Raw genomic sequence first — 25,892 nt, forward strand, 5'->3', positions numbered from 1 at the left:
TTACGGCTACGCTCTAGGCCTTCTTGACAGTGAGCGCCACCTCAAGTCAGATGTCGACGCTGCCCCCCCCCAAGCTAGCCGACCGGCAATGAACCTCCTCTATCCGGAGTTCGTGTCGTGCTTGCCACGTGACCCCCCCCCCCTTCCCCTTTCTGCCCTCCTAATTTCCTCTTCCTTATTTTGGATGGATGGATGGATGGATGGATGGATGGGTGGATGGATGGATAAGGCTGAACCCTTTGAATCGGGCGGCGGCGCCACAGGCCGCCTAGCCGTGAATAGTAATATATAGTGTGGACCTATTCTTGCCTCCCTTTCAGCCACCAATCAACTAACCTTCGTTTGGTTATTTCTACCCTATTAAAGTCTATTTTCTCTTCATTATCCTTAAACCCCAATGCTTTGGCTAATTTTTACCCGGTATCGAGGCACCCTAACCCGAGAGATGGCGCAGCGCCATCTCTCGGGTAAAAATTGTACTGTGCAAAAAAAAAAAAAAATGAAAACACAGCCTTTAAGATCACCGCTGCGCGCACTCGCAGAGGTGATCTCGGAGGCCAATATGCTTACCGCGGATGCACTGTACCGCGGATATTTTGTTTGTTTTTATTTTATGAACTTGTAGGAGGAGTTTATATACGCGGTATTTATTGCCTCAGGCTTGTGTTTTTCCCGATTTTGAGCATGGTTGCCGGCGGCTGGAGTTGGACTGAACGCGACCTGATTCCGTGGATTCCGCGCGGAGGTAAGCATGGCCATTGGAATGGCCAACGCGTTTGTGTATTAACCATATTAACTATATGGGCCGACGTTCTCTATATCGTCTCTGCTCTTCCTCATCACCAGTTTCGTTGCTCTCGTTCATCGTATGTGATAAATCGTGCTTTCTTCCCTTTTGGTACCGATCTATTTGTGTTTGCTTCGCAGCAGCTTAATTGCTCACATGTGCAGACGTAATGTAATGTGAAAACTCAACAGAAAGACGGCATGCTTCTTCGAAATACTGTTCTTTCGGGGTTTTTTTTTTTTTTTTTTGCTTGTTTTTTCATTTACTCTGCCTCTGCTTTGCGAACATATATTTCATGCGGGCATACTGACGCGCCTAGACCGAGACATTCTGCGCTGCCCGCCAATCGGTCGTGCCATCGTATATCGTTTTTTTTTTTTTTTTTTTTTTTTTTTTTTCATCGGCGTTGCAGCTCTTTCGCTGCTTATTTTTTCGTCGTGGTCAAGATGCCATAGCGAACCTACCGCCAGCATGTTCTACACATCTCATTTGGCTTTGCAGCTACTTTGCACACTCTGAAAGCGATATATCGCATGCCAATTCGCCGCACGCATATCGGAGGATCCTTCTCGTACACTCTGCACAGAAAACCCAGTTCTGAAATATTTAATATTTTTCTCGCTCACAGCCTGCATGCATGGGCACATTACGTTGGTCAAAAATATATAATTTCGAAAACATGACCTTAAAACATACACTGCATCTCGGCATTTTGTCAAATGCTATGAGGATAGAGTAAGCAGAGTACATTTTAAACAATGAGACAGTGAAGTTCACGCAGCACTGACGTGGTCATCTGCATTAATGCAGATACCAGTGCTGCCTATCACTGTCACAGTCTTATATTTTCATGTCAAATGCTTAGTGGTGTAGCAGTCCACGCGCGTTCTGTGTCGGAACAATACATCTGCGCATTTTTCATTTCATAATTTTCTGGACCCAAGCAGGAATGGAAATCAAATACAGTTTCACCTATAAACTCAAAAGAACAACGCATTTTGCGTGCGCAAGGATATAAAAGTTAAGATGTCACAATTGCTATATGTTAGTGCATCGTCAAATTTTTAGGAATTAATCTATTCAAGGAAACTACGCCTATAAAAAGCACGCGTTCAGTACGCGCATAAGAATAGGCTTCTTGTATACTATAGTGTGGCTGTTGTGTGCCAGTTAACGACGCTATAAAGAAACGAATGACGGCTAGAAATTACCCGATAGTGGACTATGAAAACGAACCTGACGGCGAGGGACGATCGACGTAGTGGAGAGCTCGTAATTGATACCTTCCACCTTGGATTCCCCAATGAGTACTAACGTTGTACTACTACGTGTAGATGTTTTCACCATCAAACTGACGGCCGCCGCAGACGAGTTTTGATTTTGAGGCCTCGTGATGCAGCGTCCACTGAATTATATCGCAAAGGACGCGCATTCAGGCACGCACGTAGCTCAAGGTTTTCCAAGATTCACATATTTGTTCAACTGAATGTGGACGAACTTATATACAGCGATCGTCTTGTCCAATTCTTTTTTTTATTTCGTTAACTTAATTTCGTCAACAAATTAATTTTTTACTTAAAAAGTTAGGTACTTGACGTATTTTTGTGGCTAGTGCCAATGGTGAGTTCGAAGCCGTAGATGCAGAAGCCGTATCTGCCCTGCAGCGCGATGAAAATCCGGCGCTTTTTCGCACAGAAAACTGAAACACAATACATGAGATATGCGCAGAAAGGGTGGTGGAAACGCGCTACGTCCACCGATTATCCAGCACCTTGCCAAATTGAACTTACTCTGCCGTGCAGTGCACTTTATTTTTTTTTTCCATCCCCTTGAAAATTAGCAATAAGATACTAATTTACTAACTATTGCCTTTAGAAAAAAAAATGTGATTTGCAAAGTTGGGCAGCACCTTCTGAAACCCCCATTTATTTCTGATAAATAAAGCCTCACGTGTGTCTCTTTTTCCAAGCTGTAAAAAAAGCCCGCGACATACAAAAAGATATCACGTGACTGGCGCATTCGGGCGTATCGATTGTGGCGCTCTCAACAGTTGTTTGAGTGAACTAAATTAGCGGCGGCACGAAAGGGCCAGGAAGAGATCACCGACAACGCCACATAATTTATACACAAGACCAGCACATCGGTCTCCGCATTTATACCGACGCCGCCCTATATCATGACGATGACACCGGCATCACGTTTGCAACCACCGCTTACTACCAAGAGGGTTCACAGCTGCACGCTACTAGCCACAGTGGTCGCAGGTACTGGTCCGCAACTGAACTCGAATTAACAGCCATCGACGAGGCCCTTCAACACTGCACCAAAGGAACAGATCGTTTCATCCACATCTACACCGACAGTCAAGAGGCTATAAAAACCTTGCAAGCCCGTTCTTACAAGACCTCAGCACAACACAGCATCAAAGAGCGCTGCCGATACCTGCGAGAGACATCACAAGTCTCGGTACGAATTCATTGGACACCTGGACATCACGCACAAGGAACTGGGAACAGAATGGCCCACGAGGCCGCTGGCGCGCAGCTAGAGGAAGACCGCCGGCATAGCCTTGATGTGGGCCCGTCCAACTCGGACCACCTCCTGTCTCCTTCATCATACCGGACTCTGTCATCACGCGGCTTAAACATGAGCGGAGGGGTTTGTTGCGGGACCCGGTATTACTCCTCCGATCCCTTCCGGCCTCTCTCGTCCAGCCCAAGTTCTAACTCACAAGGCGCGAGCCGGTGCAGCGTACACACCGGACATCCTGAGTCAATGGCGCCGAACCAAGATCAGTTGCCCCAACTGCCCTGCTGACTCCGTTGACCTGCAGCACTTGGTCTGGACCTGTCCTGGCACGGCTGGCCTCCGCGCACGCTACACATCTGCTCACCACATTCAGAGTTACGAAGACTGGACAGCCCCCAATACCAACGCCAAGCGCAAGCTTAGTGCCCTGCTAGACTTCATGTCGGAGTCTGGCGCCCTCAACCTCACCTAACCCACCCCCTTCCCCTCTAGGCCTCAGGTAATCCTCATGAATAAAGGTTTATGAATGAATGACAGGCCACTTCTAGCGGTAGGCTGCCACGTTGGCGATGGTTACATGCACAGTCACTGCCTGAAGCGCAAGAAACCATCGCAGACGTATCGGCCTGCCGCTGCAACGTACGGCGCCCGTAGAGCCACGACCACAGCTGATTTCGTTCACTCAAACCCCAGTTGAAAGCACCACATTCGTGGCGCGTGAATGCGCATATGACGTGATAATTTTTGCATTTCGCAGGCTTTCTTTAGAAAGCTTGGAAAAAAGATACACGCGAGGCTTTCTTCAAAAGAAATAAATGGAATGAGGGTTTCAGACGGTGCTCTCCAACTCTGCTGATCACATTTTTGTCTAAACGCAATAGTGAGTAAATTAGGAACATGATCTTAATTACTAATTGGTTAATTGCAAAATAAAAAATTGGGTGTGCTGCGCCAGAGTGCTTGGCCTAACTCAAATGTTTTAACCCGGGCGCTGCGGATCATGACTGCAACAAATCATCAACGGACATCGCGTTTGCTTGCCCACGCGTCTAGCGCGCTCATTTTCGGTTTTGTGCGAAAAAGTACACCGGGTTTTCTTTAGAAAACGAGTTTTTCTTCGTTTCAGAAACTGATATATGGCATCGGCTTGCCCACGGACCATGCCCACGGCTTCTGACTGCCCGTCGGCGCCGAACTGAGTTGTTTTTAAGCGTTAACTGATCAGTTTTTGTTAATATTATATATATATATATATATATATATATATATATATATATATATATATATACTAGAAAATTTTGAAAGTGCTCATAAGACTCGGTACATTTCCATCGTCATTAGTCCTGGGATCTTAATTTAATTTGTTGACGCGCCACCATTAAAACTCGACTTAAATAAATATAGTGGAGGTTTAGACAATAAAATCTTAGTCTGCTGGGAGAAGTGAGCTCATATAAATTTCATCAGTTTTGCGTGCTGAAAGGTGGCGCTTGGATACCCTTTTTACAAGAGGAGTACAGTACTGCAGGCAGGTGATAACTTGCCGCTGACTCAATGGAACTCTTCTCTTCTCATAATAGTTTATTCACCACTGCAGCACGAATTTTGTGAAGGGAAACAAGTGCATATAATAAATTCATAAAATACCTGACACACTGTACACTTAGCCTGCATTGCTTAAATTACCACCACAAGTGTAGCAGGTGATAGACATAATAAAACCAAAGAGTGGTTTATGATTGTTGTGATTGACTATGTTCTTTCTTGACTTACTTGCTTCTTTTTTCTATGCTTAATGGTAGTAAACACATGATGACTCTATTTGTGCTGCATGCCGCTGGTGTGCTGTATTTATACGCTTCTGTTCAAGTTTGGCAGATCCGCAAAATCTTTTTTTTTTTTTTTCTCCAGGGGAGTGTGGGTCTCTAGCCAGCTGCTCTTTCTTAGTTTTGCAGTCGAATGTATTATGAAACAATAAAGAAAAAAGAAAAAAACGTTAGCGAATGCATTGTGCACATTCTGCTAGTTGTATTCATTTTAGCAGCTCATCATACTATCATGAACCTTGTGAGCGATTCCTCTGCCCACGGGTAGTTTATTCCTTACAGAACAAACAGGTAGTTTATTCCTCACACTGCGGCCGCTCGTTGTTGAAGTCAGGGGAGTCGCAGTCGACAGCAGGCGAGACAGCCGACGAAGACGCCCCATAGGTGAAGCGCAGAATAGCGCCCCGCGTAGGGACCGGTTCTCCTGTCCCGCTCGGGAAGGTGAAGGGGCATGCAGGGAGCCTACATGTTCTGATTTTTCTCCCTTAGGGGAATGGAGGAAAGGGGGGGGGGGGGGGGGGGATCAGAAGTCCGGGAAATGCGCGCGGGATTTGAATGCGCCAGACACGGGCTCCGCAACTTTGAGGTGCATGCATAAAACTTACCATTCACCAACTACAGAAATGCATAACGAATAGAACAAATATCAGAGTTGACCAACTAGCTCAGAATATCTACTTATATGGCATGAATACGAGGCTGCAACATATGTTTATAATTTAACCAAATGACATTGCTCATTTCAGTTATCATTACTTTATTCATCTGATACACTGCTAGAAATATGACAATATGTGTAATGCTCAATCTCCTATCAAGGATGTTTATGATGAGAGCTTTCAATTTACAGTTCCAAAATAGAGAACAAAATACTGTTAGAAATCAAACATGCATTTTTTTTTTTTATTTTTCGTCCGCCGTAGGATAAATGCCCCTCTTTACCTCGAATTAATCCAGCCCTCCGCCAAATTTCACCGCGTTAGACGCACAGACTTACCTAACCTTAACTGCGGCGCCTTGCTTTCATTTTGAGTCAATTCTATTAGCCTAAGGGACAGTCAGTAATCTATTCTCCATATTACATGCCTTGCTCATGTACCGTAATATCCCGAGCCATTGCCCACCACCTGAAATCCATAGAATAAGTGGTGTGGACTATGTCTATGGGGCGAGCCTAAGAAAGAAAAACAAAATGTAAAAAGCTAGAAATGTGGAAAAGGCTTGGAAAAGCTTAAAACTGAGAACGTCACGTGCTACTTATCATGCTTAGAGGCGGAATTCGCGCGAACGACCGGCACCGGTGGTTGCCGCGAGGCACAGGAATGATGATTAGAAAATATAATCATGTGCTGATTATAAGAATTAAATATGTGCTGCATGCAAGCTCAATGACATTTGCTGCACACAAAGCATGCATTATATAGGCTCTTCTTGACCCCCCCCCCCCCCCCCCCCCTTTTCTCCTGAGACCACCTTGGCCTCTGCTCTTTCTGTGGAGAGGTGGCTGACACCTTTCACATGGTCTGGGCACGCCAGCTAAATCCTTCTCTTTTACCCATAATCCCTTCCCCTACCCGAGAGGACTGGGAGGCGGCCCTGCTCGGCTGCCTGGATCTAGCGGCACAACAAGCGCTGGTCCAGCGAGCTCGTGTGGCGGCTCAGACCAATGGAGTCCCGGAATAAGGGACTCCACCTAGTATTGTAAGGGGAGCGGCCCACTAGGGGTGGCTCTCAAGCATCCTCTCGTTTTGTATTAAATGCTTACCACCACCACCCTCTTGTCCTCGTCTGTCCTGCGCTAAGCCTCTCAGTAATCACCTTCCTGACCTTAGCGAAAAGTCCATCTGAAGATAGAAAATTTGATAAGATAAATTCCTAGAGGCGGGCACAGGTATCATTTGCAGGCTTATCATGACTGCCCTGACGTAGTCATCTTATGCCCACAGATAGGAACGTACACTGCTACAAAAATATAAGGACACGGCAGCCAGAGCATACATCCAATACATCCTCTACTTGCCACATGACGAGGTGTTTCAAAGAAGCCGGGCACAATATACATATATATATATTTTTTTTTTAACTAGGGGTTTTGAGATATGAAGGCAGTTTTTTATGCACAGTTGTACCAGTGTCATCGGACATAAGAAAACTAGGTAATATCGTTCAATTAGTAAGCTCGTCAACTTTGCTAATAATTAACTTTCCAATTGTTTCAACTAGGCGTACAGTAACAATCAGAGATTTGCAGCCGGCATTATTAATAGCCATATCAGTTTTTACCCTTGGTTCTGTGGGTCAACATCTCGCGGCAACGTACACTGCAAGTCGTAATTACCCCCTTACTACAAATCTACTCCACCTTGGTGGATTCCCCTAAATATCCAACCAATACCATTCCCACTTCGAGATATTGATCACTTCGCTCTCGCCCTATACCGGCAGTGATTCGAAAGTGGCCTCAATTTCGGTATTTGTATCCACACCCTAGGTGCCCAGTCTCCAAAAATACAGAAGCTGACATCCATCACCTGCTATGTGAATGTCCAGCGCTGAAGTCGACGCTGTTACGTTTCGAACTTCCCGAGTAACGAGACGGTGCACGTGTCGAGATGGGCGTCCGTTTTTCTAAGAAGACTGCACGCGACCACCTCGGAGTTCGTGGACCAGAACCACCCAGGACGCAGCAACGCGGTGTCGCATATCGGCAGCGACGGCAGCAGTTGCCCCAGTTTGTGTCCGGAGGACTGTGCGCAGAGGCGCTAACGAATTCGCCGAAGAGCGGGCGCGCCTGTGTTTGGAAACAGAGAGCCGCGGCGCCTGCGTGTTAGCACCGAGGAGAGAGAGCGGGTCATCTCCCCCCCGTGGAGAAGAGCGGTCACCGCATTCCTTTCCCGCGGAGTGCTCCCGCGCGAGGGGCCCGCGTGGGTGGCGCGCGGTTCCGACCTTGGACAGCCAGCAAGCCTCCTTGGGACACCCATGCCTGACTTCCCCCGGCGGAGTCGCCATCGTGCCGCTAAAGTGGAAAGAGTGCTCTGGGAGGACGTTCTAGTGGGCGGTTCCCGAATGCCAGCAGATCAGGAACTCAAATGTGATTGGACTTTGACAAAATAGAAAATTCCCCAACTAGGTACTTGGGGACAAAAAAAGTTGTTAAAAACGAGAGCACGAGTGCTCTCCAGTGTGTACCTTCTCAGATTCACCATGTAAATAAACCTTCGTTAAGTTCTCTCTAACTCTCGGCCAGTCTCTGCTTGGGTGACCAACGCCCAATATTGAAGTGCATGCAGCCCGACGTCTGACTCGGCTTTTCGCTACCCGTTGGTCCGCTACCGGAGCAGTACCAACGCAACAGCTGGTTGGCAGCGTCGGGATGGACTCCGCTGGAATCATGGTTGGTCGGTGAGTGCTTGGCTTTTCTTTACTGAGGTTTTACCAGGCTTTGTAGTAAGTAAGTTTACAAAGGTGGTAGGGAATTGTTTATCGTTAGCACGGGACTTGAAAGTACGTGACGATAAGAGATTTCTAAAAGGAAGAAATTGCAGCACTCGGGATAACCATGAATTTGAAAGTGTTGAAAAAGCCACTTTTGCTGGAGTTGGCCAAAAGTCTGGGTTTAGATCTTCAGGACCAAACGAGAAAGCCAGATATCATTGAGGCTATTGAGGCACTTGAGGCAGACGACGATGAGCTCTCGGAATGCCTGGAGCTGATTGCTGAGAGAGAGAAATCAAAGAGGGAAGCAGAAGAAAAAAATGAGAAACGCATGGCTGAAGAGAGTAAGCGCTTAGAGCAGGAACTTGAGCTGAAGCGTCTCGAACTGCAGGTGCTAAAAGCTCGAAATGAAAGTGATGAGAGCGTAGCATCGGGCACAGTAGAACGCAAGTCGTTCCGCATGAAAGACCTTATGCAACCTTATAGGAAAGGAGAGGACATAGGTCTGTTCTTGGTAAACTTTGAGCGCACGTGCGAGAAGGCAGGGTTTAGCAAAGCAACTTGGCCACAGTGCTTGCTGACACTGTTGCCTTGTGAGGCGGCAGATGTGATAGCCCGCTTGACTAAACAAGATGCAGACGATTACGATAAGGTTAAATCTAGTCTGCTCAAAAAGTATAGAATGTCAGCGGAAGCTTTCCGGCAAAAATTTCGCAAAGCTAAAAAGGAGAATGATGAGTCGTACCCGGAGTTCGCGTATAAGCTCATGGCTAACTTGGGGGAACGGCTCAAAGAAGCTAAAGCTTATGACGAAAGCCAAAGAATGTTGCAATGCTTCGGACTCGAGCAGTTCTACTCTTGCTTGCCTGATGAAGTAAGGCATTGGGTGCAAGACAGGCCGGAAGTTGCGACTGTTTCGAAGGCAGCAGAACTGGCAGAAGAGTTCGTCTCGCGCCGTGCGCTGGACAGGACGGAAAGCCTTAAACACCAGAATAGGAAAGCAGCTGGATGGAGAGGGCAGCCTGTAGAAGAGAGACAGCAAGCACGAGGCGTAGACGTCTCAGAAAGAAGTGTGATCGTAAGAGAGGAAGCACTTGAAGTAGAAAACTGCCAGAAGAAAGCTTTTGAAAAGAGACGGCCATTGGTTTGTTACAACTGCCAAAAGCCGGGACATTTAGCTGCGGCTTGCAAAAGCCCAAAGATTGTTTGCTTGTCAGTGAACAGCAACAATGAAAGTATGCGGCTTCTAGAGCCATACTTACGAGATCTCGACGTGAACTGAAAACCGTGTCGCTTGCTTCGAGATTCGGCAGCTACAATGGATATAGTTCATCCCTCGTATGTAGAGCCAGAAAATTTCACTGGAGAGTGCGCATGGATTAAACAAGCGGTGGAAGCCGGTAGCGTGTGCCTTCCAATCGCTAACATCAGCATTCAAGGTCCATTTGGCGTACTTCATACGGAGGCTGCTGTGTCAGCCAGTCTGTCGAAACAGTACCCCTATCTTTTTTCGAACAGATCTGACCAACTCTTGCAGCAGAAGGGACTAGTGTTCGGAGAAGGGGCTGTTCACGCGTTGACTCGCTCGAAAGCACGAAAGCTGGCTGCTAAATCCGTCACACTGGAAGCGTCAGGTGACGTTGACGCGACAGAGAGTGAGCCGTTAGACACGACAGAGGCAGTCCACGCGCCGATTAGCGAGGAAGTGAACATCCGAGACACGCGAGAAAGTAGCGAGGATTGTATTGAGCTTAAAGAGGCCTGCGGTGAGCTTCTCATAACACCGGCATCTGACAGCTTGCAAAGATTGCTCGGGGTGGACCGATCGTCCCTGATAGCCGAGCAAAGAGCCGATTCCACACTGCAGAATCTTAGGCACATGAAGAGTAAAGGTATCGCGAAGAAAAACGTGATATTCTTAGAAAGGTCCGGAATACTTTATCGAAAGTATCGTGATCGCAGAGGAGTGCAGGTCGACCAATTGGTCGTACCAAAACGCTACCGCGGTGATCTTTTGCACTTGGTTCACAAGAGCTCCCAGTCAGGTCATTTAGGGCTCAAGAAAACAAAGAATCGGTTGTTGCAGGAATATTACTGGCCGGGATGTTTTCGGGAGGTGGAAAATTTTGTAAGGACCTGCGACACATGTCAACGGGGGGGCAAGCCGGGAGATAAGGCGAGAGCCCCAATGAAGCTTGTGCCTGTGATCACGGAGCCATTTCGACGACTCGTGATCGACACTGTTGGTCCCCTTCCAAGGACTAAGACTGGTTGCAGCCACATTTTGACAGTAATCTGTCCTGCCTCCAAGTTTGCTGAGGCAGTGGCCCTGAAGGAGTTAAGCTCAATGGAAATTGTGAACGCACTCATGTCCATTTTCGCACGGGTTGGGTTTCCCGCTGAAATACAGTCAGATCAGGGGACTGTTCTTACCAGCGCACTGAATACAACTTTCCTGGAGAAGTGTGGGATTAAATTAATCCATAGTTCAGTGTACCACCAGCAGTCCAACCCGGTAGAAAAGATGCACTCAGTAATGAAACGCATACTGAGAGCCCTGTGTTTTGATCGCAAAACCGACTGGGATGCCTGTTTGCATGCAACAATGTTTGCGCTGAGAACCGTGCCTCATGAGGCCACGGGGTTCTTGCCGGCCGAAATGGTCAACGGCCGCTCCCTGCGCTCGCTACTACGCTTTCTTCGGGAATCGCGTGAGGGCAGGGAAGAGAACCCTACGATGGTCGAATACGTGCTCGCGCTGCTTGAAAGGTTGCACAAGGGGCAGGAGCTCGCGGGAGGCGAAATGAGTAAAGCGCAGGTGAGGGCCAAACAGTGCAATGACCGAACAGCGAGATTACGCTGTCTTGAAGCTAGAGACGCGGTAATGGTGCTAAAACCGTCCCAGAAAAATAAATTGGAAGTTCAATGGGAGAGCCCAGCGGAAGTCATTCAGAGACTGTCCGACACGCGCTGTCTAGCTAGCTTGCCCGGAAAGCGAAAGATAGAGCCACGGTAAACCTAACGGCAATGCCGATGACTTAAGTCGATGCTTTTGGTGTTATTGATAGCATCGGTGAGTCTGGCTTGGGTATGTTTTTTTTTCCTGGCATACGTTTGCATTATTACCATTTTTATTTTAATCTTGAACATTGTGTTTGTGTGAATGAATAATGTTCTGGTTGTTTCAAGTGCTGAAGTAATAGTAAAAGGATTAAAGTAATATTGGTATGAGAGCCTGGTGGATCTCGTGGAGAGAGTCCTGGCGCTTGCCGTCTTTGCGGCTGTGATTTTCGTGTTGTTCAAACTGATGCTGTCTTTCCTGTGAATGAGCTGGTCTGCAGAGAGCAAGAAGCCCTCCATAGTCTTGACAAGAGGCAACGAGGAGCTGCAGAGTCCGTTGGAGGCAGCAGAGCATCAGCAACAGTGAGCCGAACCAGAACGACATCGTGTATCCCTCTGGACAATGGTTGCTGACCTTTGTGCATCGGGATCTTCAACCGCCGCCGGAGAAGCTGTTACGTTTCGAACTTCCCGAGTAACGAGACGGTGCACGTGTCGAGATGGGCGTCCGTTTTTCTAAGAAGACTGCACGCGACCACCTCGGAGTTCGTGGACCAGAACCACCCAGGACGCAGCAACGCGGTGTCGCATATCGGCAGCGACGGCAGCAGTTGCCCCAGTTTGTGTCCGGAGGACTGTGCGCAGAGGCGCTAACGAATTCGCCGAAGAGCGGGCGCGCCTGTGTTTGGAAACAGAGAGCCGCGGCGCCTGCGTGTTAGCACCGAGGAGAGAGAGCGGGTCATCTCCCCCCCCCGTGGAGAAGAGCGGTCACCGCATTCCTTTCCCGCGGAGTGCTCCCGCGCGAGGGGCCCGCGTGGGTGGCGCGCGGTTCCGACCTTGGACAGCCAGCAAGCCTCCTTGGGACCCCCATGCCTGACTTCCCCCGGCGGAGTCGCCATCGTGCCGCTAAAGTGGAAAGAGTGCGCTGGGAGGACGTTCTAGTGGGCGGTTCCCGAATGCCAGCAGATCAGGAACTCAAATGTGATTGGACTTTGACAAAATAGAAAATTCCCCAACTAGGTACTTGGGGACAAAAAAAGTTGTTAAAAACGAGAGCACGAGTGCTCTCCAGTGTGTACCTTCTCAGATTCACCATGTAAATAAACCTTCGTTAAGTTCTCTCTAACTCTCGGCCAGTCTCTGCTTGGGTGACCAACGCCCAATATTGAAGTGCATGCAGCCCGACGTCTGACTCGGCTTTTCGCTACCCGTTGGTCCGCTACCGGAGCAGTACCAACGCAACAACGCGGATCCGGCACCTGGTGGCAGCTGGCCTATGCCGCGCGAGACGCAGGGACCGCATCATCGTTCTTTCCTCGACTTCATTTCGTCAGCCAACCTTTTTTCATTTATTTCACCACACCCTTCATCTGTCATAACATTCTTTTTATGCCCCGAGGCAATAAACAGCACACACACACACACACACACACACACACACACACACACACACACACACACACACACACACACACACACACACACACACACACACACACACACACACACACACACACACACACACACACACACGCACGCACGCACGCACGCACGCACGCACACACACACGCACGCACACACACACACACACACACACACACACACACACACACACACACACACACACACACACACACACACACACACACACACACACACACACACACACACACACTTGTATACAGCTGCTGACCATATGGCGCACCACAGGGATTTTTTTTTTATTGCGATAGCAATACTGCGCCAGATTTCGGGCCGTCGCGTGGTCTCGGCGGAGACCACGCTTGACCTTGAACAGCCGAGGAGGAGGACACGCAGAAAAAGAAGGCAGGAAGCTTACGCTCTCGCGTCATACTCTTAAACGATGAGCTTAAGTGTCCCCAATAATGTAGTGCCTTATACTGATAGGGCGTGATAGGGGAATAATGTAGCAGGCAAAAGAAGCTTGCGCCGTTGCTATCTCAATTCAGCTAGGGTTAACCAGAGTAAAACCATTATTTTATTTTGCAATTAACGAATTAGAAATTAAAATAATTTTTCTAATTTACTAACGGATCCCTTTAGACAATAAATGGATTTGCAAAGTTGAAGAGCACCTTTTAAACCCCCATTCCATGTATTTCCGATAAAGAAATCCGCACGTGTATCGTTTTTCCGCCCGCGAAATACAAAAAAATATCACGTGACTGGCGCATTCGTACACCACGATTGTGCTGCCTCAACCTGGGCTTTAGTGAACGAAATCAGTTGCGGCCTTGGCTCCACAATCCCGTTGCAGCGGCAGGCCGATATGGCTGCGGTGGTTTCTTCGTCCGCTTCAGGTAGTCGGCGCACGTGACGGTCCAAGTCGCTGCGTGCTCACCGCGCTGGCTGCAACCATCCATTGGGACTGGGCAGTCGAGTCACGGCCGCAGCTATTTCGTTCACTCCAACCACGATTGAGAGCAACCACAATCGTGGCTCACGAATGCGTTAGTCACGTGATATTTTTGCATTTCGTGGGCTTTTTTAGAATATGCTCTTCAACTTTGCAAATCACATTTATTGTCTAAAGTCAATCCTTAGCAAGTTAGAAAAATTACCTTGATTACTAATTAGTTAATTGCAAAATAAAAATTGCCTGTACCGCTCGGGATAGCTGGGAGCTGTATACAAGTGGTTTATCTGGCATATCTCAAATGTTTTATTTTTTTAACCCTTGGCTAAAGTTAGCTTGGACACCCGGTAGGATGTCCTGGTTAACTCAGTTGGTAGAGCGACTGCCCCGAAAATTAAAGGCCGCGGTCCTGGGTTAGATCCCCAGACCAGGACGAATTTCTCTTTATATATGAAGTTCCCGAGAAAGTAGTATAGCTTTCCTTTGTAGCCGTATAGCTGTGCTTGGGTGGATGCAAATTAATAATATTGCTCCCCTATTACGAATAAGATGGAAGAGCCTATCCAACCAAGATGCGTACTTTCGGAAAACTCGAGCTCTAAACGCTGTCTAAATATACACACAAGCAGCAAGCATAAAAAGCAACTGACCTCTGCACTCAGCTGCCGACTGTTCTCGCGATGCCTCCGCAGCAGATGCAAACTGATTGACGCCATTGAAGCGCCGTTTTAGTTTTTTAATGCGAAACCATTACAAGCGACGCAATTCTGTCCGCGACCGTTATTGGCCGCGATGGTTCGCCATCAGGGCAGCTTGGTAACATGAGGCATGCGGCCGAGAGCGATAGAGGATTGATGATTGATAGCGTGACGTTTGGGCAAAGCTGCGACAAGTGCGCTGAGAGGCCGTCCTAGAACGAAGGCGAAGCCAGCGAAACTTTACATCTTTTGCGGGTGCCGTCACTGACGAATTTGCCGCCGCCGCCAAGAAACGACCGCCACACCGTTACCGTTACCGTTTACGCGACCAGCGACAGCCACTTTGGCTAACGTGGTTCAAATTGCTCAGCATATTAATTGTCAAATTGGCCTTGATCAGTAGATGCGGCTCTTCCCCTCTGTAATCACAGCCTACCCTGGATCCATATTACAGGCCATTAGAAAGGTAAAAAAGATAATGATGCCGATGGTGCGGCCTCTGATGGTGACCTGGCGATTATGATGCAATTTTTAAGAAAGTTAACTCCTGAGCTAGTTGGTTGGTGGTGCCCTCTGTTGTGTGTATGTGCGATGCGCTGAATACTGTGTGGTTACGATGCGGAACTCGCCCCCTTCCCCTCTAGGCCTCAGGTCATCCTCATGAATAAAGGTATATGAATGAATGAATGAATGAATGAATGAATGAATGAATGAAGTGATCGTACAATCGGAAAGTTCGGTCACAAATCGGAACGCTCCCGGGCAAATCGGGAGGGTTGGAAGGTAATTGTGGTAGACGTAGCCGGTATAACAGGCAAAACTGTTTATTTATACATCAGGTAATGGCGCCCGTTTTCACTCTGCTTGGCGCGCTTATAGCGCGCTCGCCCATGCTGGGGTCTCCCGGCGGTCCGCCTGGTTAGCTTGCCGCTTGGGGCGCTGTCGTCAGTGGCGTCCACAACACCCCCCTTTCTTGAAAGGTTTGATCTCACAGGTCTATAGGCGTTCTGGTCGCTTACAAACACGTCCACTTCTTGTGGTGTTCGTGTCCTGCAACGGTTGCAGGTGTCTTGGTGTACGTCTTGCTTGCCCTCTGTCGGTTTGTACAACGTAGGGCCTTGGTTCTGATGTTGGCTGTGTTACCACGCCGTGTGATGCAGCTCCAGCGAGGATGCGCACCGCTGTGCTTGGTGGTAAGCGCTCTCGGCTCCGTACCTTGTGCCGGGTGCCGTATGATTGTTTTGCACGAGCTCTGCAGGCTTCATTATTTTGTCTGAATTCGCTGTCATCCCACTTCGGGGCTAGCAGCTTCGAAGTGGTTGGTACTGTGGTGTTCAGACGACGACCCATAAAGAGTTGTGGTGAAAACCCTTCCATGCTTGGTGTGGCCCTGTAGGCAAGCAGCGCGCTTCGTGTATGTTGGAAGACTTTCCAAAAGCTGCTTTGTTGTCTGCACAGCCCTCTCAACCATACCGTTGCTCTGTGGGTAGTAAGGGCTTGAGGTTGTGTGTGAGGCTCCCCAGTGATGCACTAGTTCTTTGAACTCTGTGGAAGTGAACTGCGGCCCGTTGTCTGTGTGTATTGTCCGTAGAACACCGTACCGTGCAAACATTGGCTCCAAGACTAGGGCTATGTTTTTTGTAGCTGTCCTCGGCAGCTGTTCTAGCTCGAAAATTCGGGAGTAGTAGTCTACTACTACAACATACTCTTTCCCCTCCAGCGTGAAGAGATCCATGCCAACTGTGTCCCAAGGGTGTGCTGGCAATGGGGTTAGAAGCAGGGGTTCTGTTTCTGGCTTTCTGTGCTCTCTGCAAGTTGGACACTTTTCCACGTAGTCTTCAATGTGCTTGCCTATGCCTGGCCACCATATGCATTCTCTTGCCCTCGCTCGGCACCTCGTTGTGCCCAAGTGACCTGCATGGAGTTTTTCCAGAACCTGTACTCTGATGTCTGGCGGGACGATTATTCTGTCGCCTTTGAATAGCAGACCATCAACGAGCGAAACCTCACTAGCCACCTCGACGTACCTTTTCAGGTCAGGTGACAGCCCATGCACAGTTGGCCATGATGTAGTGCAGAAGGTAGCCACCCTGGAAAGTGTTTCGTCTGACTGGATGCTTGCCCTGATTCTGTCCAGCATTTGGTTTGAAGCAGGGAGCTGTTCAAGTGCTAATTCTTCAAACTCGCGCACCGCACTCTTGAGAGTTCTTTCTTTGTCTGCTGGTTTCCCAGATGGCTTCCGGGACAGGTCAGCTGTGTACAGCTTTTTGCCGGGAGTGTGGGACATGGTGTAGTCGTACTCCAAAAGGCGCATCCTGAAACGTTGAAGGCGAGGACTCAGCTCGTCAAGTCGTTTAGTCGTCAGCAGCGGTATTAACGGCTTGTGGCCCGTTTCCACGTGAAAGGTTGATCCCAACAGGTATTTGCGGAAATGTTCGCAAGCCCATCTGATTGCCAGTGCCTCCTTTTCGATTTGGGCATATCTTTGTTCTGTATCCGTAAGGGAGCGTGATGCATATGCCACAGGTAGGAGCTTTTCGTGCGACTGCTGTAGAAGTACAGCCCCAAGACCGTATGAGGAAGCATCCACAGACACTGTGTGAGGCGACTGAGCATCGTAGTGAGTGAGAATCGGCGGCCTGCTTAAAGCTTGCTTGAGTTTGTCAAAACTCTGCTGCTGAGCTGGGCCCCAGTGCCAGTCGGCGTCCATGGAGCAAGTCTCTGAGAGGCTTCGTAAAGTCTGCTAGCTCTGGAAGAAATTTCGCTAGGTGGTTTGCAGAGCCCAAAAAAGACCTGACTTCTGACACATCACATGGTGGGTCGAGCTGGACTATGGCCATGACCTTTTTCGGGTCGGCGCTGACTCCTGTTGAGTTTACGACGTGTCCTAAGAATGTTACTTCTGTTTGTCGAAAGGAGCACTTGTCGATGTTGAGGGTAACATCTGCATATCTCAGCTTCCTCAGCACCAGCAGTAGGTTGGTGTCGTGTTCCTCAGTTGTCTTCCCTGAGACAATGATGTCATCTTGTAGACAACTCACACCATCTAGTTCTTCGAGCACACGGAGCATTTCTCGTTGGTAGAACTCTGGCGCTGTGGAGATTCCGAAGGGAAGCCTCAGGAACTGGAACCTGCCAACTGGTGTGATGAAGGCTGTGTATTCGCGAGAGTCCTTGGACAGTGGCACCTGCCAGTATACCCTGCTCGTGGATCTAGGCGGCTGAAAACTGTTGCACCTGCTAATTTTGCAAGACACTCGTCCACCGTAGGCATGAGCACACGTTCGCGTATTATTTGTTGGTTGAGTTGACCATAGTCCACGCAGATGAGCAGCTCATGGTTCTTTTTTCGTGCGACAACCATTGGAAAACACCACTCGGTTGCTCGCTCGATCTTCTGGATGACTCCCAAGTCTTCCATCCTTTCTAGTTCTTTCTTCACAAGTGGAAGCAGTGGAAGAGGCACGCGCCTAGGATAACTGACTGCGTATGGCTCAGCATCCTTTTTGACTTTGATGTGGTACTCAGTCTTCATGACTCCAGCCCAGACGTTAGCTTTGGGTATGACGCCAAGAAGTTGGGGACATCAGTTGATTGTGCGAGGGTTTCGTCTAGCTCAAGAGGGCGCTGTAGAATCCCAAGATTCTATAGCTGGTCGACTGAGCAGCGGTTCTTTTAATCCTTTGATGATGAAGACTGCTTCTTGGACTTCAGTGTTGCGCCAGGTGACTGTTGCATCGATGTAGCCAACAGTGGCTATCGCTGTCTGGCCTGGGCCTATCAACAGCTGTTGCGTTGACTTGATGGGTCCCATGACGGTTCTGTCGTACTGGTCGTGTGCGATTGCAGTCACATCCGCGCCGGTGTCGACCTTGAAGGTAAAGGTGGATTCACACGGCGGACCAAATCGCGAATCACGCTCACGATTCGCTGTGACGTGGCCCTACGTCAGTGATTTCCGCTGCTTTGCTTCAGTCCGCAAGCAGCGATTCACGATATGGCCAAGAGGCCTTTTCACACTTCAGGTCCGTAGCTGTGACTCTGGATGCATTAGCGGTAAACCGTTTTAGTCTGGCGACGAGCAGAATTTAAATCCAATCTAAGCTTGTGATCGATCTGAAATACATGAGCGCAAAAGCTGTCTGCTAACCCCCGAAGAGCGGGAGTATCGTGATTCACGGATAGCGTGGTGTTGGGGTGGGAACAACGATGAAGCGGACGTACGAGACGGAGTTAGGAAGAACAAATGAAAATAGCTTCATACAGGTATTTACAGCATAAACAAAGAACTCTGAGAGCAGGACGGCAGCCTGCCTCCATTGAGATGCCTCTCGAGCAATCTCTCGGTCGCTTCACAAAACATTCGTGTCTGAAAACGCTCTCGCGTCTTCCTCTCGTCCGGCCCCGCCCACGCAGTCACAAATCACTGTCAGGCAGCAGGCTGTCGAGATGCAGCTGCAGGTCGCAGGAACGGAGCCACAGGTCCCGGGACCACGGTGTAAGAAGTAGCTTCCCGGGACCCATCTCGTAGCCGATGGCAACAAACGTCCGATGGGCGGCCGCGCATCCCAGCCTGCGAATACGTTCTGGAGCAGCGCGCTAGCTCCTTCTCTCCCGCTGGCCGAGGTCTCGTTCCTCCCAAAACCGCAAACGCAGGGGGAGTAGAGCAACGTCCATCCCGCGACACGGCGGCGCCACACAACCCGGTGACGCGGTGAAGCTTGGTCGGCCTGGCACGTCAATAGTCACTCTGTTGGACAAATAAAAGTTCTCTCTCTCTCTGTCTGTCTGTCTGCTCGCGCTAAATTTCCAAATTTTCACACGCTGATCGTCAACGACCCAGCGATGGCTGAATCGCTCTCTGAGTACTCCGATTTTTCTACGATTCAAAGCCCATCTTGCTCGTACGGTTCAAGATTCAGTGACGAGGCAACTTCCTTTTTATCGCGCTGGTGGAAAGTTTTCCCGCTCTCTGGAATATTCACAGCGATGAATATTCCGACAATCCTCTGCGGGCCACGCTGTGGCAACATATTACCGAAGAAATGGAGCTGAAGTACCCGCAGTGCGGCCCATACACTGCAGGTAAGTTTCCAAAATTCTCAAGTTGTTTCTTCTCGTTTTCGTTCGCAATTATTTGCCGGCGCGCTTTGTACGCGCGTTGTAAGAGTGTGCTCGCCGTTACTATATAGCTTTCGATAAAGACCAGGCAGTATTCAGCGCTACAGCAGTGTGCTGCGCGACAAACGAAGCATCTTAGCGTAGGTGCTTTGATGGCAGTGCGCGCATTGCTAGAAAAAAAAAAAAAAGCCAGTTGGGCTTAATTAGAAATCGAAACGAACTGCTCGAAAAAGAGTTGTGTTTTCACCGTTCAGTCATCTTAACCATTCGAGCTGAATTGATGCTTCCAGTCAAAAATAACTGTTCAGATATCACAATCAAATGGCCCAGTTGACTTTTTTTTTTTTTTTTTTTGCGATTTAGCTGAAGAAATTCATTTGGACCCATTGGTATACTTTAATGTGAAAGCATTTCTTGCCTCATGAGGGTGTACATGAGTTGTCACCACGGTGTGACATACCCCTAGAAAAAAAAAGGTTCAATAAAAAAAATAAGATTGTGTCCACGCCAGGACTCAAACCACCATCAGTCTGTTCCCCAGCCAAGGCGCATGCCATACTCTGGTGTCTCGGAATGAAGGCGCCAGTCAGGACTGCTGCCATATCCCCACCGTCTCCTGAATAAATATGCGTTGAGCAACATCTACTGCGGCTTTCTAAGAAGTCCCCAGTTTTCCTCATCTAGCATAAGGGTGCCGCAGGGCACTGAGGGAAAGGACAACAGTTGCAGGAATTTAAAAAATAAAAAAGACCAGAATATTTAAAAAAGCAAAACAAAAATCTGACTGGTGGTCCCAATTGTGCTTTATAGCTGCGCATATCCACATTACAGTTATTGCCAGTGTATGATGGCTCGAGGGCAGTTATTAATCAGATGTTGTAAATTGTTTCAGACCTCTTGCGGACGTTTTTCAACAATAAAAGGAGAACATATCGCACAGAGCAAAAGAAGGTCCGCACGACCAAGAGTGGCCAGCCTGCTTCAGACACCTATTCTGGTAAATGGAAATTCTTTTCCTGTATGACATTCTTGGATGCTACACAACCATCGTCATCGGCCAGGACTGTCACTGAAGCTTTCGGCGACGAATGTGAATTGGTAAGTGCTGCCTCACTATCTACACATCAACATAACCAGGATGTGTCATGCACTAAAATATAAACCATTTTACACCAGACCTATTCCAAAGTACCTCTTTGCCTGTGCTCAAGCTTGAAGCATCGCAGCATTAGCGCCGTCTAAATTTATGTGCTATTGTGGCTACCAATTGACACATTATTTTGGTGTGTTTTCCACGTCAGCCCGATGATGATGCCACATGCTGCAACGCGGAGAGGGCGGCTGACCCATCTCTAGACACGAGGAATGTGCTGCTGGATCCTCCAACGCTGACACCCAACAGTTGCCCACGCCATATAAATCGGGGTCCATTACAGGGTGACACCATCCAAAAAAGGACGGCAGCCATCGAAAAGATTGCTGATGCTTTTCAGCAAGACGACGACGCTGCAACTCATTTTGCGAAGGGGACGGCAGCCATGATGTGTTCTTTGCCACCCCGTGACCTCATAAGGTGCCAAAAAGATTTGCTCACAGTTTTAAAGAAATATGTGCCGAATGATGATTGAATGTCTTTTTTTATTCTTTTCAGCAGCTTTTAATTTGATAGTGTAGTCATGTGCAACTTTTGTAACTGTACCTTAAACACGAAGTCCTCTGTGGCACTAAGAGCATTGAACAAGGGTAGAGGGGGGAGCCTCAGTTCGCAGGTCGAGCCAACATTTCGACAAGCAGACTTGTCTTCGTCTGGACGTAGACAAGTCTGCTTGTTGAAATGTTGGCTCGACCTGCGAACTGAGGCTCCCCCCCACCCCCCCCTTTTTATCTTTGCTCAGTGCTCTTTTATACTGTGTCATCTATCTTGTTCCTCTCATTCTATCTGTGGCAGTACTTAGTTCATTGTAAAAAACTTTGTTGCCTAAGTCAGGATAACCATAACATTACAAGCTCAAGAATTTAATGTAGTCAATTACCAAAAACAGCTTTTGTTTACTTTTGAGTGAAGCAATATACATGGCGCATACCATGGCCCATAGTTAGCAACTGCTGTGTTCTTAGGTTGTCTTCTACTATAGAGAAATCAAGGCGCTATAATTAATTAAGTGTTAGCAGCAATTGCATTGAATTTAGCCAGTTCTTAGCAATATTTTTTACTTTGTTTTACTGTGATGCTAGAGGAACCAAAGTGCCATACCCAACGAAGTGTTGGCTGCAGTTGCATACCCATTCTAGGTAACTTCTTACTTTGCTTTGGTGTCACTACAGCATTATGGTCAAACAACCGTTACAAGGTATGGTAAGCACATTCACTTAAACTCGTTAAATTCTACCTGACACTTTGGCCCCACAAAATGAAATGTATTATAAAGGCTCATGTTTTTTTTGGTCATCAGCTGAGTGCCATAACCACTGAGCCATGGCAGCAGCTAATACCATTAAAGCAAATTTTTCGGCCTTTTTGAGTTCAAATTATCAAGGTTTCTAATGATTTGGTTTATGGTGTCTGACATCCCGAAGTGACTCAGGCTATGGAGAGACAGTTTATAATGTGCTGTAGCTGTAATGTGCCATTAAGAACACACAGTTTCACATAGGCAACCTCTTTATTTTCTGGTCACAAGTTAACCCAACACTTACAAATTCATCTGGTGCTTAGTTTCTCTTTTACCTTGTTTCACATAAGTGCGTGAAGTGCCATGTCTTTGATAAGTGCTATGGCATGGTAAGTCTGTGGTAGTGTTGGTGCTAGGGCAAAGTGCAAATTGTTATAGAACTACGTTTTAATACTCAAGATCTCTGATACTGTTTACATTGTGCTTATAATCCATGTTGTGAACTGAGTTCTAATACAACTCAATTGACAGTTTTTACAGAAACGAGATGCCCTCAAAGTGCAATATTTTAAGGTGAATTTATTCAGATCATAAAACAAAGCTAGATCTTCATCTTGAGTGTACCTGACTAGCCAAGTGGCCGAAAAGAACAATACACTTGTTGTTATCAAATTGTCTTTCAATACTCGACAACTGTGAAACTGTGTTCATTGTACTTTTTGATGCTGACTATAATTTTTAATATTTACTCTGTACTGTATCAATTCTGTACCTCTATTTATTCTGTAGTTATAAACTAGGTTCTAATACAACTCACTTTACAATCCATTGCATGTGAATTAGTCACAATGCACAATTTTTCTTGATATGAATAAATATTCTTCGTTATTCATGTCATGCATTCTAAGCCAGCTAGTGTTAAATAATGCAGCTTGTTGCAGCATTAGCATAGCATGCAAACAAACAGCAAACACCACAACATAAATCAGGCATATTATGGGAGGGAAATTTCAAAAAAAAAAAAAAAAAAAGCACAGAAGCACAGAGAAGAAAGCACAGTGCACCAATGAATAGCTAGAGCGCACTTCAGCAAAGTCGGCTAGGAGGCTGCCTGTACTTGCTGATGTCCGAATGCACCATGTCTCTTTGCCAAGGCACAGCTCCTTGGCCACTGAAATACTCACAAAGAGAATCTCTAAGTGCACAGGCTGCTGCCCTTGGGCGGCTCCCATGGGACATTGAACACCAAAGAATGTGTCTTGTGGCATTGCTGCGCTGGCATCTGGAGCACCCAGCAAGTCGGAGCCCAAGAAATTGTGGAAGGCACATGCAGCAAACACATAAATGCTGACACGCTCCGGTTTTGCTTCTATTGTACAATGAAGGAAACGGAACCTATTTGACAGGATTCCGAATGCATTTTCTGCTATCCAGCGTGCTCTTGATAGCCTGCACAAGAAAGTCATCACAGCTTAATGTAAATCAGTGTGTAGAGCTCATAGTTTCAAATGGATATCTATAGGAATAAAAGCAAGCCCTAAGGTGCTATGGCAAGCCACAAAGTGGTATGCAGATTGATTAAATATGTGACACACTGATTATGGTTACCTGTAGTTGAATATCTTTTTGTCCAGTGGCAGGACATGGCCAGCATAGGGCTTCATCAAGTGCTCGGACAGCGGAAACACATCGTCTCCAACAATCACTGGAGGCAGAGTCAGCGTGGGGGAGTTCCCAATTTTCACTGAAGCTGGCAGACCGGCTTTGTTGTTATCGATAGCTTTGCACAGGGAAGTTGTCTGCCATATACCTCCATCCCCTTGTGAACCCGGAGCGCCAATGTCCAAATAAGTGAATTTATAATTAGAGTCCACAAGGGCAAAGAGAATGATGCTAAATGTCTTTTTATAATTGAAATAAAAAGATCCAGATTTTTGGGGCTTTATAATGCAAACATGCTTTCCATCGATGGAACCACAACAATTTGGAAATTGCCATTTTTCATTGAAACCTTTAATAATTGTGTGCCATTGTTCTTTCATTTTTGGAGATTTGAGGTAGTCATCCTTCAGCTCCAAGTATATGGCCAGACAGGTCTCAAGTAAAATGCCATTTACTGTGGAGTGCCCCAACCGGAACTGGTGGCTCAGTGAAAACTGAGACTCCCCTGAAAAGCAAAGCAAGCACTGAATAAGTCGCATGCAATGTAAACACACACACACACACACACACACACACACACACACACACACACACACACACACACACACACACACACACACACACACACACACACACACACACACACACACACACACACACACACACACACACACACACACACACACACACACACACAAAAAGAAAAACAAAAAAAAAACGCACAAATGAAAAGAATATTACATTGTCATGAGACACTGTACCTGTATTCAACACAAACTTCTCACTTCTCCCACACCCCCTTTTTAATTGAGATAAATAATGCATCTCTAATTACGATGACGTATATACACGTCTCGCATTATTCAAATATCCACATATACCTTTTAAGGAGCCGGTGACATGATTCATTCCGGGTATGCGAGAAGTAGCCTCCTAAGGCACCACTTACTAACCTAATGCTGCTGCTGACATTTGCTTCCTAGCTTCCCCTCGATCTGATGCTGAATCACTGTTCTCGCTCATTATTCGCTTGCGCTAAACATAGCGCCTATGCACACTCCTAAACTGTATGCCTTACGACACGGAAACTGTCGTCAGCTTACTATAGGTGAAATTGCTCACCTGATGCCAGGAAACGCAGGGTAACTTGAAGCCTGGTCTTCGCTGGGATGGCATTCCGCATTACGGTATTCTGGCGCTCGATCCTTGGCTGGACACGGGCCAAGAGCTGATGGAACTGTTCGCTGCTGACACGGAGCAGGCACTTGTACTGCTCTGGGTCAGTAGCGCGCAGCTCCTCATACAACTGATTTTGCACGCCAAGCGACTTCTTCGTCAGCCATGGTTTAACCCAGCATGATCTTTTGCTGGGCGCAATACCACCTGCGCTTTCATCATCCTCTGACATTTCAAGGATGACAGCCAAAGCTGCTAATCGGCGCTTCTTGTCGCTGTCCATTTTGGCGCCCTTCTCAAAAGACCGCGCGCGCTCGTGCACCGTTACTCTAGAACGCGGCGCCGTTGCGTAAGAGCTTTGGGAGCGAGAGTATTTTGGGCGACTCTTCCTCGCTGTCGTTATCTGTCGTGATTGTTATCGGCCATGCAGAAAGAATCAGCGTTTACATATATCGCCATGATTTAAGCCCTTCGGATTGAAAACAATCGCAAAAAGGTTGTTCATGGAAACGTGCGTATTATTCCGATAGAAAATATTGTCCGTTTATTCCACATGATTTCCGTCAGATATTAAGAAGAAATAATAATAATAATCAATCTTTATTTAATGTGCGCAGAAACAACCGTATGATCTTTGCAAAGGAGAAAAAAAAAATGCACACGCAAGTTTTACACAGTCGGATAGAACCTTAAAAAAGAAACAGATAACACATGCATGAAATGAAATTTATACAAAAGAGTTACGGTGAGAAGGAAATCAATGAGTAGCATGTCAAATGGTAGCGTAACTCCCATAGAAGCCTGCGTGTCGACTCTGAGCGAGGCTTT

At 47.4% G+C, this 25,892-nt stretch overlaps 2 protein-coding genes across 9 annotated transcripts in view; one reads left to right on the forward strand and one right to left on the reverse strand.

Annotated features, from left to right (window-relative positions):
- The window catches only part of LOC146206076 (uncharacterized), a 38,359-nt gene extending 38,234 nt beyond the window's left edge, over positions 1-125 (reverse strand). For all 8 annotated transcript variants that reach the window (XM_084590719.1, XM_084590725.1, XM_084590721.1 and 5 more), the window contains exon 1: positions 5-125. The gene's annotated coding sequence lies outside the window, so the exon portion shown is untranslated. The remainder of the gene's footprint in view (positions 1-4) is intronic.
- Positions 126-20,767: 20,642 nt separating this feature from the next.
- Positions 20,768-21,600, forward strand: LOC146206078 (uncharacterized). Its single transcript, XM_084586989.1, has 2 exons — positions 20,768-20,931; positions 21,135-21,600. The coding sequence occupies exons 1-2, from the start codon at positions 20,854-20,856 to the stop codon at positions 21,459-21,461; spliced, it is 405 nt and encodes a 134-aa protein (XP_084443115.1). The 5' UTR covers positions 20,768-20,853; the 3' UTR covers positions 21,462-21,600.
- Positions 21,601-25,892: the final 4,292 nt, after the last annotated feature.

The sequence above is a fragment of the Amblyomma maculatum genome, chromosome 1 (genome assembly GCF_055883805.1).
Source record: "Amblyomma maculatum isolate TAMU_Amacu chromosome 1, ASM5588380v1, whole genome shotgun sequence".
Classification (NCBI taxonomy): domain Eukaryota; kingdom Metazoa; phylum Arthropoda; class Arachnida; order Ixodida; family Ixodidae; genus Amblyomma; species Amblyomma maculatum.

What these genes read in the sequence shown, in the direction of transcription:
- LOC146206078 (XM_084586989.1), top strand. Translation starts at nt 20,854, where the DNA reads ATGACATTCTTGGATGCTACACAACCATCGTCATCGGCCAGGACTGTC. An exon ending in TCGGCGACGAATGTGAATTG is followed by an intron (nt 20,932 to 21,134) that starts GTAAGTGCTGCC and finishes TTTCCACGTCAG; the next exon opens with CCCGATGATGATGCCACATG.